Genomic DNA, 18,109 nt, shown 5'->3' with positions numbered 1-18,109 from the left:
CAGGTTAAGAACAGTTTCAGGTTAAGAACGGACCTCCAGAACGAATTAAGTTCTTAACCCGAGGTACCACTGCAAATGTGTCCCTAAGTCAATCCTGGGAAATGCAGTTTCTCCCAAGGGGTATTTCAATAGTTTCCCTGTGGGCTTCTTGGATGTGGCACCAGAAGGAGGTGGTGCTTCCCTGTTCCTGTGCCCCCCCCCCCAAACTTAAGAGTGTCAGCAGCAGCCAGGCATGTGGGGCAGGAAAAAGGGGTTTAGCAGGTGGGTGGGTGGGTGGGAGGGAGGGAAGGAAGGAAGGAAGGGGAGTATTTGGAGGAACAGGGGGCAGGCAAGGAGGCTTATGGGGAGATAAGGGAGGGAAGCTTGGAGTTTAGGGCTGCTGCTGGCCTCCAGTCCAAATTCAGATTGGCTCAAAAACAAGCCAAGTTATTTTTCACTTTTACCGACGGGATGGGGAATAGCATGGCTTATTTCTGATCCAACCCTGTTTGAGGAGGTGGGGGTCACCCATCACTGCTTCACAACCTATGGTCAGGCCAAAACGTTAGGGCTACATTCACAGTGAACAGCAGAGATATCTGTGCCTTCAAAACACGAAAAAATGTTGTGCTTAAAATACTTGTGTTGGCTTCAGGGCAAGTCCCATGGTCTGCAACTGACCTGTGCTTGGGGGCAAACTTGGGAGGGGCGGGTGGGCGTCGCACTGTTGCCCCACACTCCCGGGCTGCTCTCTGGGGAGAGGGAGCCACGCCCGCTTTGCCGGAGGCCTCCCCACCTTTGTCCCAGCAGTTCAGGGGAGGCTTGGGAGCCATGGTCAGGATGAGCGCCCTTGTCCCCCCCCCCCCCCGACGGCCCTCCGGGGCAGCTGTTTCAGCAGTGATATCGTAAGGTCGCGAACACAAGCCGCACTTTAATTTTTCATGGTCGGAATTTGGAAAAAATGTGCAGCTTACATTTGGACCAATACAGTAATACATTCATCCACATTGCAGGTACATCCTGTGCTCAAAGCAAGGAAGGGAGAACAAGTTAAATGGAGTGGCCGTGACCTGCTGCAAACCATTATTCAATACCTGTTAAATGAGAACAAAATAGACAGACTAGTCAACAGTTCTAGGAGTTACTTTTAAGGACTCCTATGCCATAGTTCAGTACCTTGTCGATGCGATTTGCCTTTCTGCCTGTCCTGTGCTTTCCTGCTGAAAACTTTGTACGCCTCAGTCTTCTGGTACTGCTCCAGCTCCCGCATGTAACGTTCCTTATCCCTATCTGCTTCATCAAGGTAGCGCTGCAATAAGAGAACAGATCATTCGTCCCCTGCTTCAGTGCACCAAGCAAGTCAACCAGGCAGGTCAACTTCTGCTGCAGTCTTTGAATAAGCAGAATGGACAAGTGTAAATGGAGAAACTGAATGCCAAAGGTTAAGGTCAGCTGAGGCTTCCTTCTTCTGTATGCCAAAGTCAAGGATACACAGAAAGGCATCTCTGTGGCTACTCCTCATCTGTGTAACATCCATCCTCTGGATATGTCCACTTTATGCTTTTCTGAATACATAAAACCATCCAATCTGAAGTGGCACTTACTTGCCCGAGTTAAGCCAAGACAAACCAATGTGAGTACACCTATATTGTAATGGGTCCCTGCCTTGAACCCTTGCAATGGGGTGGGCTATAAATGGAAAAGACAAAGAGATTGCATCTCAAGTTCAACTTCACATGCACAAATCACATCGCCCTTGTATCCGTATGGGATGAATCAAATCCAGAGTTTTAGCTTTCATAACAGTGATGAGCTTGAATATAGTTCTAAAGAAATCATATCAAATGTTGCCTGGAGCATTCTGTCACATTTGCTTAATGAACGGAGCTTGGTTGCAGAAGACTTCAAAGGGAGCTGTCAATGTGTAAAGAACTTAAACAGTAGACACAAGCTAGCATGGAGACGATTGTGCCCTTTTCCATAAAGGCTTCTCTGCCCTCCTTTTCCATTCGTTTTTAAATTTGCTCCAGGCCTCTCCTCTTATTCTACTTCATAGCCTTATCTAGAAACTGGTGGTGAATGAGAAGAGTATGGGCAGTTTTACTTATTCTAGAGAGGCAAATAATTGTGGAGGGCCAGAGTGACTGCACATATCTGTATACAAGATGCAATACAAGAGATTCTGGTGCTGGAGGCCCTGGGGTAACCCTCATACACATACACCAATATCGCAATGCTTTTATGTAAGCCTACAGGATACCCCAGGGACGTGGGTGGCGCTGTGGGTAAAAGCCTCAGCGCCTAGGGCTTGCCGATCGAAAGGTCGGTGGTTCGAATCCCCACGGCGGGGTGCGCTCCCGTTGCTCGGTCCCAGCGCCTGCCAACCTAGCAGTTCGAAAGCACTCCTGGGTGCAAGTAGATAAATAGGGACCGCTTTATAGCGGGAAGGTAAACGGCGTTTCCGTGTGCGGCTCTGGCTCGCCAGAGTAGCGATGTCACGCTGGCCACGTGACCCGGAAGTGTCTCCGGACAGCGCTGGCCCCCGGCCTCTTGAGTGAGATGGGCGCACAACCCTAGAGTCTGTCAAGACTGGCCCGTACGGGCAGGGGTACCTTTACCTTTTACTTACAGGATACCCCCATTTTGAATAAGCAATCAGTGGCTAATTACCATGGCTATCACTATCTTCAGAATCAGAGGCAGGATGCCTAAGAATACTGGTTGCTGGGGAATGACGACAGGTGGCTCTTCCAGTCATGTAAACCACTCTAAGATTGTTTTTAATAATTGGGTGGTGTATAAATTTTATGAAACAAAATAAATTTCTGCATAGCTGGGGGTTGGACTAAATGAACCTCAGGGTCCCTTTTAACTCTTCAATTTGTGATCCTATGACATAAATGCCACGCTTGTGAGCTTTCCATGGGCATGTGGGTAGCCACTGAAGCAGAATTGTGGCTTTGGTCTGCTCCAGCACGGCTGCTCTTATATTAACTATGTAGGGAGCAGGGGTTTATGTCAGTCAGCTCTTTGCTATTCTTCCTCTTTACTCCTTCAGACTTACCCTCTTCCAAAAGAGAAATCCTAGGCATATTTGCTTAAAAACAAATTCCACTCTTTTCAATAGGGCTTACTCCTAACATAAGCGTGCTCGTAACTGCAGCCAAAATCTCCCTCCCCACCTTGCTGCAAGTCCTCCACAACTGGGCACAGGAGCAATTCTCAAGGGTCCAGGTCGCAAGGTCTCTGATGACAGACTATATCCCAGCTTCTCCCTAACCAGGCCTGGGGTGCCCCACTTTCCGCTGCTGGTTCCCTAGGTTCTCTTGCTTGATGCAGAGAAAATGTGTGGCCACAGCTGATGTCAAGTCTAAGCATTTACAGGCTGTGGCCAAGACAGGCAAACACCAAGGGGGAGAACAGGATGAGGCATGGTGGGAATGAAGATCCAGCTACCTCCTGGGTAGACACCCTATCACTGCTTTACCTGGGACAGAGCTGGCTCCACACTCAGCTCACACTGCAGCACCTCTTGGAACACATGCAAGAAGCACCATTTTTTGGATGTTTTTGTGGACAGGTTATTAATGATGTGGTATATGCTTACAAGGGCATTCTTTATCCGGCCTCCTATTCCCCAAACCATTCCATTTCTGCAGATTGCAAGTCCCTTGAGCACAAAACTATTATCACTAATGCTTCAATCCTACACCCACTTACCCAGGAAAGAACCCCATTGCTCTTCAGTGGTATTTGCTTCTGAGTAGGCAGCATGTGTAGGATTGCACTGTTAGAAAAACTGCTGTAGCCACTCTGGGCCCATGGGATATAAAGGAAATAAGCAAGCAAGCAAACCATCAGCCCCCTCTTCACAATCCCCATTCTGGGATGGATCTTTTGATTAAAAATAGACTAATGAAACAAATCTTCCTACCCAAAACCCTAGTGAGTTTAGCTTTCTCTGCATCACGAGCAGCCCTTCTAAGTGGAAGGATAAATCATCAACAGCACCCCCATTTTCAATATGCATCCTGTCTTTTCCAAGACACCAGCTGTGCTGATGAATGTACAGCATGAAGCAATTCGGCTTGCCATTTCCCCATTCCCATTACGGGCAAAGGCAAACTCTTGTCCTGACATACTTTGTGATTCTCTCCTGAAGACTCACAGGGCTATGTTACATTGCAGAGAAAATTTAGGCCCTACCTATCTAAAATGAGCACGTAATTTTCTGGAATCCCTCTTTAGTTACCTGAATAGACTTTCTGTTATCACCTGGGAAATCTCTGAAATAAAGCACCAAATTCCAGAAGAAAGGAAAGTAATGTAATAGTACCCGTTTCTCCTCAGGAGGGAGTTTGCTCCACTCATTGCCCAGCATCCTGGTGATTTCTGGGAATGGAACTTCTGGCCTCTTCGCTCGAAGTTGCTCCCTCCGCTCATTCATGAACCGCACGTAACCTGTTAGGGGAGATTTAGGAGCATTGCTATCCCTTAAGGGTTTCTTCCTCTTTCGCCCCTTGGACCAGCCTCCTCTCTTAGTTCTTTGCTACAAAGACAGGGAGAGGAAAGTTCAGTGTCAGACATCAGTTCCTTTAAAGCTGGAGGGAAGAACAACAACAGGTGGCCTCTGAGATGTTGTCAGACTCCCTTCACCCATAGGCCCCAGGCAGCAGAGCCAGTGGTCAGGGGTGTTAGAATTTGGGAGTCCAGCAGCATCTGGAGGGCCATGGATCCCTGCTCCAGGTTTAAACCTACATTAGCATCTCAAATGCTTTTATCATCCACACACAGCTTCAGTAAACATCCCTGGTACAGTGGTACCTAGGGTTACATACGCTTCAGGTTACATGCGCTTCAGGTTACAGACTCTGCTAACCCAGAAATACTACCTCGGGTTAAGAACTTTGCTTCAGGATGAGAACAGAAATCGCGGTGTGGCAGCAGCGGGAGGCCCCATTAGCTAAAGTGGTGCTTCAGGTTAAGAACAGTTTCAGGTTAAGAATGGACCTCCAGAATGAATTAAGTACTTAACCCGAGGTACCACTGTACTCTTTTTCAACAGTCAAATTATGGTTCAGCCCAGCAGGCATGATCAGACACATCAGAAAATAAGCTGTGTTCAGCAAGCAAAGTTGTAAAGTAATGGAGAAGGGGGCATGGTGAGGATCAGATAAGAGTGTAAGGGTTAAATTTGGGCAGAATCGGCTTTCACTGGTAAAGCCAAAACCAGAAATTCTTAAGAATTGTAGATAATTTTATTGTGGATTTAAACACGCAACCCAAAAAAATGTTTTCAAAAATTTCCTGCATGGTAGCCATGTTGGTCTCCTGCAGCCAAAACAAAAAAAAACTTGTGGCACCTTAAAGACTAAAAAATGTCAAAATAAATAAACCAAGACTGATATGGTTTGAAAGGCCCGATGAAAAGTTAGGAAGAGTTAAAACAGAAGATTTGGGGATAAGCCACACTTAAAGTACGTACAAAATGTACTAAGGTTTTAAAGATAGACAAAGCTGCCAGAAAATCATCTGCAATTTTAATAAATTTAAAACTGTTTGGGAATCCACAGCAAAATTTCTCAAACAGTAGGCTGGGATGTGCCCATGGGTCTTGAGCCACTTTCAGGTGGGCCCCTGTGCCCCACCCACTAGCCGTGCCAAAGACTTTTGGATGGGCAAGCGTCTGCACCAGAACTCCTTGAGTAGAGGAGGCCAGGATACAGAAGTGGGGGTGGGGGAATGTCTCCCGCCTCTGAGGGGAAGGGGCACAGGAGGTGTTGAAGGTAATTAGAAACTGAGATAAAAGTTTAATATTTATTATTATTATTATTATTATTATTATTATTATTATTATTAAAGAAACAAACAGAGAATAAAAAGAAATCTCTTATAATAAGAGGAGAAGAAAATGTAAAAGGACCAGGAAGGAAGGATGAAAGAAACTGGAGTGGGGGTTGGCAGGGGGGTGGGGTAAAGTACATGTTGGCTGTAAAAAGAGAATGGGGCAAGACATTACAGGAGATGAGTAAAAATGCTTTGTGGGAAGTAGGGGAGGAGGGACTAAAAGAAAAGTGCCTTCTGCACCTAAAGCCTCTGGATCCACAAATTATGCCTAAAATGGGGAGGATGCCACAATATCCCCAGAGTCAGTGACTGCACTTAGTTTGAGGAAAGTTGTGGCAACTCCTTGCCACAAAGCAAATGCTGTAGCAAAGAATTTAGCAAGTTCAGAAAAAAATGATGTTGGGAAATACCAGCTGATATTTGAGCAGCTTCTCATGGGTTACCTCTGTGTGACCTCACAGTTTGTACATACCTGATGAGGGCACCTGGGAACTATCCCCTGCATGTCAACAGGTGGGTGCAGCTCCCATCGCCTTGTTGACGGGGGGGGGGGTGGCTCTGTATTTCAGTGGCTTATTTCCACCCCACCAGGCTAGGACCACCTCAGCTGTGTTTGCTCTCCCCGCCCCCCGCCCCCGGGGCTTCCTGAGCTTTACTTTAGCTGGTGTAACTTATGCCAGCTTCCTAGGATTGCTGTAGTTCTATACTGTCAGCCACTCATTCAAGGAAGGATGAGGAATGACAGCATAACCTGTTTCACTGCAGGTGTTATCCATTTACAGAGGAGAGGAATGCTAATCAAATTCCAAATAATCAACTCTCTTGTTTTATTTTTTGAAGATATGAATGGATAGAGAATTTAGGTGGAGGAAGACGACTTATTCTAATTTCTGCTTACCTCCTCCTCAGGCCTTGGCTCACTATTTTCAGCTTTATTAGATGACTCATTTCGCAACAGTTGACTGTGTAGCAAGTCCTCTGCAAAATCTGGATTGTTGGCGGACTGGGAGGCACTGCCAGTGCACGATCCTTCTGAATGATTTAGCCTGGGGAAAAATAGGTAATTATGCAATATAGTCCCACAATTGTTAGGAAAAGGTACTTCCTAGTTTACTCCCTGGGATATTGTGTGATATTGCAAATATCAAAAGTAGTTGGAAAGAAACACGTGCCAAAGAATGACAGTCAGAACACGGCATGTTGCACCTGCCAGAACAATTTCTCTTACAGTCTATCCCAGTTATCAAGTATTCCAACAGAATGATGTTCTAAAGCCCAAGGAAGACTCAACAGCCATCATGCTGGAGCTTGGGATGAAAGACTGAGCTTTAACCACTAGCTCTATCCCATTCCTTGGAGTGTTTATAAGAGGGCTTCTACCAAAAAAACTACCAAAAAGGGCACTGTCAAAGGCAAAGCATCCCCTTAGGAAGCGGCCAGTGGCCATGGCTCATATACTCTATCGTCTTAAAAACTATGCAGGTTTATCTCATCACCAATACTAAGGAAATCTACCTCAGCTGATCAACACCACCCCTTTGGGTGCAGTTTATTTCAGGTATGAATAAGCACCACATGAAAACCACCTCTTCAACATACAAAGGGAAATGCTAAGTGTTTTTCTAAACAAGTATCAATAAGTCACTGAAGACAGAGTTTAGAAGTGGGTGTTTTAAACCAAAGCAAAGGAAAAATATTCAGCAAATCACCATTGTAGGTCCTATAGTGGACTATGTATGCATGAGCCAAAACTAGAGGAGCAGTTGCTTACCCTGATGGAACAACGTCATTACTCTCCTTTGAGCCATCATCTTCTGGAAAATGTGACGAGGGAGATGAAGTGGTCATTGGGTTCTCCATTACTGTTGCAACAGAAAACTGTAGAAGAATATTTCACATTACTATTACTTTAATATACCAGTTTGTCATCTGGCAAGCAGACTTGCAGTGTAATCTTAAATGTTTCTTCCCAAGTACTGTCTAGCAACTTGAGCAACATTTGCTTCTAAGGACAATTGTTAAGCTGCAGAACCCCAATTCAATCCAATCTCCCAAGTGGGATATTACTAGATCATGGATAACTGAGGCCAAGTTATCCCCATCCAGGAATGGCAGTAGCTGATGGTTCATCCATAACTGGAAAGAGGCCCTCTGTTTTACTGAGGCCACTTGGACCTCAAGTGACAGAGCATGGGAGAATTCTATGCACATGGTCCTTTAAGGAGAGTGCGACCCTATCTTCAGCAAGTCACCTTCCTATTTCCCAGATTTGGGAACCACCAAGCCTCAAAACTTTCATCTTCTCAAGATTCAGTTTCAGTTTACTGGCAGTCACTCGACTCTCACTACCTCAAGATCCCGATCCAACACCTGCACAGCATCCCCTGATGCAGGTGGCAAGGAGAAACAGAGCTGCAGTGTCATCTTTGTAGTGATGGAACCTCACCCTGAGCCTCCAGTTGAGAGCTCCTAAGAACTTTGTACAGATGTTAGAAAGCACAGGAAACTAGAGCAGTGTGTGACTGTGCAGCATAATTGCCATGCTGTGGTCGAAACCACTGAGCCTCTTGGGCTTGCCAGTCGGAAGATCTGCCATTTGAATCCCCAAGACGGGATGAGTTCAAAAGCTCATGCACTCTGGTTTTCATCGTGGTATTCCGTTGCACCAGTAGCGGTTTAGTCCTGCTGGCCACATGACATGGAAAGCTGTCTGTGGACAAATGCCGGCTTCCTCGGCCTGAAAGCGAGATGTGCACCACACCCCACAGTCACCTTTGACTGGACGTAACTGTCCAGGGGTCCTTTACCTTTACCTAATGACCATGCAACTGAACAAGTGCCCTGCCCCTGCTAGAAATGAAATACATTTCCAATTCAAAAGTCATTTATTTTATCCCTCATCCACCAAACTCAATAGAGCAACAAGCTTGTAAATACAAATCTGAATCCTGCTTCTACTTTACAGTCAGATAAACACTCCTCCCCCTTTAAATTCTGCGTCAGCTTAGAGCCACTGCCATCTCTGCTGGCACTCAAGCCACACTCAGAGTTGGACCTTCTGGCTACTTGGAAACATTTTGAGGATATAAAATGACAGCAAAAAAAAAAGAAAAGAGGAAATGGCTAATAAAACAATTCACACCTATTTTATAGCAATTCTTTTAAAGAAAAATGTATCTACAGCAATTGCAGTCTGTGAAGAAGTGTTAGGCAGAATATGAGTGCCACAATGACATTTACAGATAGCCTTCTGCTCTGTTCATTTCAGGCACAATCTAACGGCAATGACACCTACCCAAGCCTGAGAGAGATGAAGGGGATGCCTTGCAAGCACATTCTGATGTATCTGCCCTCCATGCTGGCTTTGAAGATTTATTTCTATGCTGCAAGAAAATGCACTTTGTTGCTTTCAAACTGTTCAAATTTTGCTATATTATTACACATATATGTATGTAAGAGACAGACAGCTTAGGCTATAGTTTATGATGAATGCATCTCTTTGGATGCACAACCAAGGTATTCTTTGAAATAAGCCTTCCATTAATGCCCAGACGAGCAGATCAATGGAAGGTCTAGGTGGAACAGATGATCCACATCAATCTTGCTGCCTCCAGGGAGAGATGCTATACTAGCCATTTGCATTTTAGAGAAGAGTGATGTAAGGGGTGTCAGTTCTACTAACCAAGGACATAATTTGCAATGGATGTAAGGAAGCAACCTGTTTCCTAAGGGAGGCAACACAAACACTTATAAAGCTATCTGTAGATGTGATTCATAGTTTGAGAGCAAAAATGGTGGACACTACCAGGGGTGTTGTCATGCTTTTCAAGGATAAGGAATCTATTGGACTACAACTCCCATTATCCCTGACCACTGGCCATGCTGGCTGGGGCTGATAGGAGTTGGAGGGCCACAGGTTTCCCATCCCAACTGTGCACCACACTGCCATTAGACATAGGAGCAAAGCCTGTATTCACTGCAGACATTGTCAAATACAGGAGAAGAACCTAAGCTCTTAAATGCAATTCCTCAACTTACAATTTATTAATATTTTGGTTGAAACATGGATCATTACACTAAAAATTGAAACTTGGATTTGTGTAACATGGAGAGTTTGAGCTTGTTTTCGTACAATCCAATTTGCCCATCTATGGGGGAAGATCTTCATTGTTCTGAGGAGCAAAGCTTTATACTCTGCTATGCAAAGGAACCATAAAGTAGACTTTTGTAGAAGAGGCTTCAATGAAGTCAAAACGCATCTTTAAAATGCTATCCTTCACAATAGGAAGATATTTATTTATCTCACACAAATACAGTTTAGCTGAACATGGCACAATGGCTTGGTATTCTGCCCCTTGTGTTCCACAATGGCACACCTCTTTTGTTTTACATCTGGGGCTCAGTCAGTGTCAAAGTTCCAACCTGGCTTTCAGTCTTGTAGAGGAAGCAGCTGGACATCAGCTTTAACACCACCCAAAACAGACCATATAAACACAGGAAGCTAGAAGAACACAAACTTCTTTCTTGCTTTAAAGCTTTGTTTTATTCAGTCCATATGGCTGGGCACTGAGAGTCAAGTCTCAGAAGTAGAGGTCAAATATTTGTGAGCATGCAGAGGTTATTAAACTATCCCAACAGGCAAGAAGGGAGAGGAGGAAGCAAGTTCCCACTGGAACTGAAATGGATAAAAACGTGCACAGGATGCTGTGTCAGGGGCTGATCTGCTAGCCTTGGGACCTCCAAATCCCATAGCTGTGCTGACAATAATCCTTTTTTCCATCACTGCCAGGTAGACTTCAGAGTTCCAAAACTGTAAGATGGCTCACAGAAACTCAAACATAGGTAGGATATATTTATGCATTTATGCTTTGGTAGGACATTTATGCATATTTTTCTGGTTGGAAAGTCTTGTTAATGGGTTAGTCCCAGCCAGATCCTCCCTTCCTTCCTGTATACTTTTGTCAGGATGAGAAAAATATTGAGCTGGATTCCAAAAGGAAGTAGCACCTTTGCCCTTCCAACCTCTGGTACAGCAGGAAGTCGCAGGTGCAAATAGAAACTTGAACATTTATAGAAACCGCGGTGTTAATAAATGGGGATTTAAAATAAAAGGTTACTTGGTGATCCCCAACTTTTAAATCAATATTAGCATGTGCCACCCCAAATGGACAATATCGTAATTCAAAGTATTTAAAGAATTCATAGGGAGTCTGCTGCAGAGTCAGCACTAGCTGATAAAATGCAGCATTTGACTCTTGGCTTTTCAATAGATATTGCTGTGACATGAAGCTAAAAAACCAAGCAACTTATGGAAAGGAGCATATGAGCCAAAGCTCTGGACTCAGTGTCATAACCACAATTTAGCAAATCAGCATCAGTGTATGTGTGCGCACTGTTCCCAAGACAGTTCACAACAAAGAAGCAGTAAATACAAATTAAAGCTCAGAACTTTAAAAGGGCTGGAAGAACAAAAATAGAGCTGATTGGCAGGGAAAGGATTAAAAAGTAGGCCTCTCTGGGGTAAGTTCCATAAATGGAGCACCATCACATCCCTCTCTCTTATGTCAGATGGCAGAGGCACCTAGAAGGGAGCTATAAATTTGCTGACATCACTGCAGGTTGATGTGGGAACTCAAGTCAGTAAAGCATGAGACTCTTAATCTCAGGGTCATGGGTTCAAGCCCCATGTTTGGCAAAGAATTCCTGCACTGCAAGAGGTTAGACTAGATTGCCCTTGGGGTTCCTTCCAACTCTACAATTCTATGATTCAGGTATTCCTTCAGATACTCAGTCAAAAGTGTAGACAACAAGATTTGAATCAGGCCACAATTTCATGGTTTGGGAAACACCAGCCTTAGTCCCAGGTGCTGTTGTAGGCTCTCCAATTCATTTTCAGGGTCTGTCTAAGTCCAATTCCTTCCTTCCGCCACCCACAATTCACTACTGGGAATTTTGTTTTCCTTTTGACAGAAATGGATGAAATTTAAAGGCTATTACCTCCATACTGGATTAAATTGGCCAAATTACAGGAAAATGGGTTCAGGGGCATTGTTTGTTTGTTGTTGTTTTTAGGAAGCATCTCTATCTTCTTTCCTTTGGGATAGAGTACAAGCAAGGTTGTCCATTTTGGGAATTCCATCTCCCCCCACCTGCTGGACCTGCGGCCACTTGTGGGACTTCCAGACCAGGACCTGCCTGCAGCTGAACAAGTAGGGCAGGGACCAGGACCCTGGGCAAGCAGGAAGCATGCCAGCTAGGTGTGCTGGGGCAGCTCTATAAAGCCTGCCTGCCCTGAAGGCAGGGTGCCCCAGCAGTGCCACCACTGAAGCGGTGAAACAAGGCGTGGGCCAACCCCCTTGTGCTACAATTATGGTTTTAACAGGAATGAGTTTTTAACTTGGGTGGGTGTTTTATTTGGTGGGGGGGTTGTTTTAAAATGTTGTAAGTTAATTTGGATTTTGTATCTTTATTTGTGGGCCAGGGTATCGTTTACGGGCTTTTGTTGGGAAATGTTATTGGTTTGTACACATTAGTATTGTTAAGTGTTTTAATTATTTTTACTACTTTTTACATTGTACTTTGTCCTACAAGTATAGGGCAGTATTATTATTATTATTATTATTATTATTATTATTATTATTATTATTATTATTATTATTATTATTATTTCCTACCATTTCCAAAGTGCCACAAAATGTTGCTTGGATTCCTGGATGTGATCTCTACATTCCTAGTAACACTAGGAATTCCTAGTAACATTCCTAGTCCTTGGCTACTGACCTATTTTTGTTCATAAGAGTTTCAGTAACATTTGATTACCTGGTTCTGATCCTTTTTGCAGATTGAGACAGATGGCAGCCACCAATCCTAGCCTTAGGCCTCAATTCAAGCCCTGACAAAGTCCCAAACCATGCAATAAATGTCTACTATTCCGCAGCTAGAAAGAAAATGCTTTGCAGAAAAAATATGTGCACCATACCTATTTTTAAAAACCTGAAGATGCCATATAAATTCATGAGCCTGGAAATATTAAAACTGGAAGATTTTTAAAGTAAGACTTCTATATTACTAATGGATTAAGCTGAGTGGAGAACAGTAAAGCCATATAACAGGATGACGAAAGGAAGAGAGAAATGCAAAAAGCTGCCACTAAATAAAAATTTTAAAATGAAAATAATAATAATAATAATAATCTGTAAATCATTAGTAGCGGCCACCCTCAAATTGCTCTGTGTAACTTAACATCTCCCCCCCCCCCAAATCTTTAAATACAATAAAGCCCCACCAGACATATTCTACGGCTGTAAAAAGAAGATGGCAAACCTACGCACACAAAATCACCAGAGAGGTTACAGTTCAACATGGGATGCGATTTTATATTGATACTTCACACTTTGCATCCTATTATCGTTGCTTAGCAGCCACTCAACACATTCTCCAGTTCTTTCCTTCCTTTCCCCTGGAACAAAATCTGGCCAACTATGGAGTGGCAGCAGCCCTGGTATGAAGATGGGAAATATACTTCCATGCAGAAGCACATACATATATACAGCGCCTAGAAAGTAGAGAACTGGAAATTTGCCTGCTCATTTCCAAAATGTGGCAAGTCTAGTCAGAACCAATTAAACTCATGCTTGATTTACCAAAAAAGAAAAAAAAAGCTTGAAATGGGGCATAGCTCAGCACACCCTTTGAAAATAAGAAAAATATATAGATACCGTATTTTTCGCTCTATAGGACGCACTTTTTCCCCTCCAAAAATTAAGGGGAAATGTGTGTGTGTCCTGTGGAGCGAATGCAGGCTCCTTGGCTTCAGCGATAGCAACGCGAAGCCTCCGAAGCGCAGAGGGAGCGCTCCCTCCACGCTCCGGAGGCTACGCGTTGCTTTCGCTGAAGCCTGGAGTGCGAGAGGGGTTGGTGCGCACCGACGCCTCTCGCTCTCCAGGCTTCAGGGATAGCTGCCTGAAGCCTTTGGAGCGCAGCGGGACCTCGCACTGTGCTCCAAAGGCTTCGGGTTCCTTTTGCTGAAGCCGGGAGAGCAAGACTCTCCTGGCTTCAGCAGAGAGGGAGAGCTGTGCAGCGCCCCTTCAGCGAAGTGGGAGGAGAAATGGAAGGGGCTCCGTTTCTCCTGCCGCTTCGCTGAAGGGCGCTGAGCAGAGAGGGGGAGATTTATTTTTTTCTTGTTCTCCCCCTCTAAAACAAGGTGCGTCCTATGGTCGGTTGCGTCTTATAGAGCGAAAAATACGGTAATTTATTCTTTAAAGAGGCTGTGTGAGCGCTTGGCCCACAAACCGCTGGCATGAGAACAAATTAATGGGCACTTTGCAATTTTTTTGTATGAAATTTATGTATTAAATCAAGATTTTAAGTAAGCCCAGAAGTGTTTACCTGTTTGCTGCAGAAGAGGGATTTCCTAACACACATCTGTGACCACCATAGAAATGAAAGATGCTTGCCTCTTAGAAGGCTAGTAGGGGAAGGGCAGCTGAGGGATGGGCCAGCAATGAAACCAAGTAGACAGAGGCGGAATTGAGCAATTCTTCCTCCTTTGCCAGCTCACTCACTTCTCTACATGGAGTACCTGGTCACTTAGCAAGGCTATTGGATGAGTTTCAATACAAGGCTATTGGATGAGTTTCAATACAAGGCTGTATTAAATCACTACTTTAAAATGCCCAACTATTTATTTTTAGATTTGGGCTATTTTGCATTGTCATAATGGCATGCTCCTTCTACCATTAAACTCAAAGACAACAAGCTTTCTGGCTCTGTGCCTGGTGGGAAGTGGAAGTTGGTTCTGCTTAAAAGAGAAATAAAATTGGGGGAGAAATGTTTTCATTACTTCTCCTGGTATCCACAACAGTACTAAGGTTAAACATGCAAAAAGCATCTCTCCTAGGGAGCACATCTAGCTAGCAACCATTTATGGCCATTTATGGAAACAGTTCAGCAGCTGGAGATCGAAATGATAGTTGTGCCTCTACTTTCAGTGGCAAAAAGGTACCTAGGTACAGAGCTCAGATATACATATTTCATAAAAATCTGGAGACATTGTTATCAACCGGCTTGGCTATATGCCAGCCAGGCCAGCCTAGCTGCCAGCTTCCATAGCTGCCAGCAACATAAGCCAACATGCCTGCCTTCCCAAAGCCAGTGTAACATCTTGTGCAAACAGAGCATCCCTTTATCTGCCCATGAGCACACGATTTAGCAAGTCTTCTTTCCAAGTCTCTCTGTACATGGAAGATTACAAGGCATCTTAACATTCTACGCAGGCAGCATTTTAAATACGCAATCTATGGACACTCCACCTACAGGGGAGGAAGAAGAAGAAGAGTTTGGATTTGATATCCCGCTTTATCACTCCCCGAAGGAGTCTCAAAGCGGCTAACAATCTCCTTTCCCTTCCTCCCCCACAACAAACACTCTGTGAGGTGAGTGGGGCTGAGAGACTTCAGAGAAGTGTGACTGGCCCAAGGTCACCCAGCAGCTGCATGTGGAGGAGCGAGGAATCGAACCCGGTTCACCAGATTACGAGTCCACCGCTCTTAACCACTAAGGGAGGCAGCACAATGGCCCCCTTGGTTCCCAACAAAGTGTGGTGCCATGTTAAACGGGCACACAAGACAGCCATAGTACAGTCACCTCATACTTGCAGCAAAAATCAGCCAATACGTACAGGATGGACCAGGCTTCAAACGCACAGATCCTGATCATGCTGACAAGCCACACAGTTAGGACTGACTTTATGTACTGTGATTAACACAAAAACAGGGTCTGGCAGGAAAATCTTTTTTGCTTTGCAAAGATACACAAGGTAGCTCTACACAAGCAGCTCTACCTCACATCACTGGAGAGATTTCTGTTTGCAGGCAGAGATGTGATATCCTTGTAGGTTCCCATATTTAATTCTGCTCTTCCTTGGGGCTTTTGGCTTTAAATCTTTAGAAGGATTTCTGCAGCCACTTACCATCTGACATACATACATCACCTTCAAAGATGTTACAGAAGCACTGTGCAATTTTAATTAAGGCCAGAAAAATATCTAAAGCAAGTGTTCTTCCTTTCTTCATTTCACTGATCAAAACCACTACAGCCCATTTTGATATTTGTTCAAAGAGCCTGAATTTGCCTGCCAGTGCAATATATGCCCAAATGATTTGGCTGGGCTCTATGCCTTAAGTGTTTTTCACAATTCAAAACAAGGTCTCCAAAGCATTTCCGGTGGCCCATTTTCACAAACTGTCAGCACTACTCTCACCAAACAGAGATGTTTTCCCCCATCCCCCTTCATAATACTCACTCAGGAATAAAGCGGTAGGATTTGGTATTTGGTATTATTAATATATTGTCATCAGTGGGCATCTACATTTTCAATTGTAATTTGATTATGTTTTCAGTTTAACTAACCCACCCCCACCCACCCCCCTCTTTCCTTCCCAGCCTAATACTGCATGCAACAAATGAAACTGATCTGTAGAATGTCTCACAACAAATGAAACTGATCTGTGGAAAACACAACTTGAAAAAAGACAATGCACATGCTTTTGTAAACTAGGAAATCTTTAATAAAATTATTTGGGGGGGGGGCATCCCACTTGCATACTCATCATACATCCATAATTCAAAATGTTTCTACTCCTTGTGACTTGAAAATGACCAAACACAGAAATCCATTAATTTTTTTCCACATTGCTTAAAGGTGTCTACAGCTGCGTTTGAGCGTCATGCCAAACCCCAGTTCAGTGTAAATTGCATGAATTACAATGAGCTGTGGCAAGCATCAGGTTCATGAGCCACTTTCTCCTCTCTTGTGTGGACAGGAGTTCACATGGTTTTACTTCTGCTTTTTGCTAAACCATGGTTTGCTGTTTCATGAAACTGATGACTTGCCGGTATTTAAAACAAAGTCAACCTGAAACTATTATGCAAACCATAATTAATCGTAGCCTTTTTGTCAGTTTGGATGAAGCAACAAACCATAGTTAAACAAAAGTAGAAACTTCTGAAGTAACCTCCTGGCCATGTGGGAGGAGAAGGGAGAGGGAAGAGCAAAGTTTGCTGTGGCTTATTCACAGCACACAAAACTACTGTTAAGCATCATGTCCAGATGCAGCATATCAATATTTTTTAAAGAATATTTCCTTCTTTTTAAGTCCAACTATTTCAAGATTAAGACTATATTACAGAATTCAACCAGCAACAGTATGATACCCAATATGCTCATGAGAATTATATAGGCAACTCCACACTAATGTGGGTTATATTCCGGACCCCTGTGGGGGGGGGGCGTATAAGTGAAATGTGCATAAGTGGGGAGCACCCTGGAAAGTTGTTGAGCTCTGGGGAGGGTCTCCTCGTGAGCCACAAGGACTTTCCAGCTCTCTTCCTCCACTTCCAGGTTACCAGCACTGCATGTGTGCACAGTTGTGCGCAAGTAGATCACATGAAAGTGGAGGAGCTGCCTGTATGCATCTTCTGGGCCACAATATTCTCATTACACCTTTCCATGCTGAACAAGCTGCCTGATCTTGCTCTGTGGGTCCCCAAAAGTATAGCCAGGCACTGACTTTATATTTTCATTAGTAAGCTATAAGAACAGCCCTTTAAAAGCCCTGCAGTCATGACTGCCTGACTCTGCTGCTAAGGAAAAGCAAGAGTATTACCAGATTTTATGCCAGCTACATATATACCAGAGAGAGCTGGTGCCCAGATTGATATTTAAGATGAGAGACATGTAACAAAAAGGAACAATCAGGAGGAGTTAAGACAATTGTTCTGGCTTACTTCACCTACCCTTCCCTTTCTAAGAATCTCTTCTTGCAGAAAATTATAAAAATGAATTTTACAATTGAAAAACATTTCAAAACAATTATTTAGGAGATAAACAAAATATGTCCTAAGTTATTTTTATGGTACACCAAGGAACTTAAATACAGTCATACCTCAGGATGCGAACGTGATCCGTGCGGGAGGCCCGTTCGCAACCCGCAGCGTTCGCAACCCACAGTGCTGCGTCTGTGTACACGTGTGACATCATTTTGCATGCGCTGAAACACAGAAGTAACCTATTCCAGTACTTCCGGGTTCGGCGCAGTCCACAATCCTAAAACGCGCAACCCGCAGCGTTTGCAACCTGAGGTATGACTGTATCTCTCATTTGGATTCAGAAAGTTTCTACAGCAAACCCTTTCTATCATTAGAGAAACAGAGAGCTAATAAAAGATTGATCATGAGATAGGCAATCAATTTGCAGTTGGTTATTTGATTTTAGCTTGGAGTG

The 18,109-nt window shown here is 44.0% G+C and overlaps 1 protein-coding gene across 8 annotated transcripts in view; it reads right to left on the bottom strand.

The window, feature by feature from the left end:
- Window positions 1–18,109, bottom strand: part of HMG20A (high mobility group 20A) — a 53,702-nt gene that overhangs the window by 12,226 nt on the left and 23,367 nt on the right. For 3 of the 8 annotated variants that reach the window (XM_028743018.2, XM_028743014.2, XM_028743020.2), the window contains 5 exons: window positions 9,122–9,209; window positions 7,598–7,704; window positions 6,725–6,872; window positions 4,316–4,528; window positions 1,156–1,288 (listed from right to left, as the gene is read on the bottom strand). In XM_028743018.2, the coding sequence (XP_028598851.1) occupies window positions 1,156–1,288; window positions 4,316–4,528; window positions 6,725–6,872; window positions 7,598–7,686 (583 nt within the window). In that variant the 5' untranslated portion in view covers window positions 7,687–7,704; window positions 9,122–9,209. Of the gene's footprint in view, window positions 1–1,155; window positions 1,289–4,315; window positions 4,529–6,724; window positions 6,873–7,597; window positions 7,705–9,121; window positions 9,210–18,109 lie in introns of those variants that run through there. The other 5 variants (XM_028743019.2, XM_028743015.2, XM_028743017.2 and 2 more) reach the window with 3 other exon arrangements.

This window comes from Podarcis muralis, chromosome 9 (genome assembly GCF_964188315.1).
Source record: "Podarcis muralis chromosome 9, rPodMur119.hap1.1, whole genome shotgun sequence".
NCBI lineage: Eukaryota > Metazoa > Chordata > Lepidosauria > Squamata > Lacertidae > Podarcis > Podarcis muralis.
This window is presented reverse-complemented; position numbering and strand designations above follow the sequence as displayed.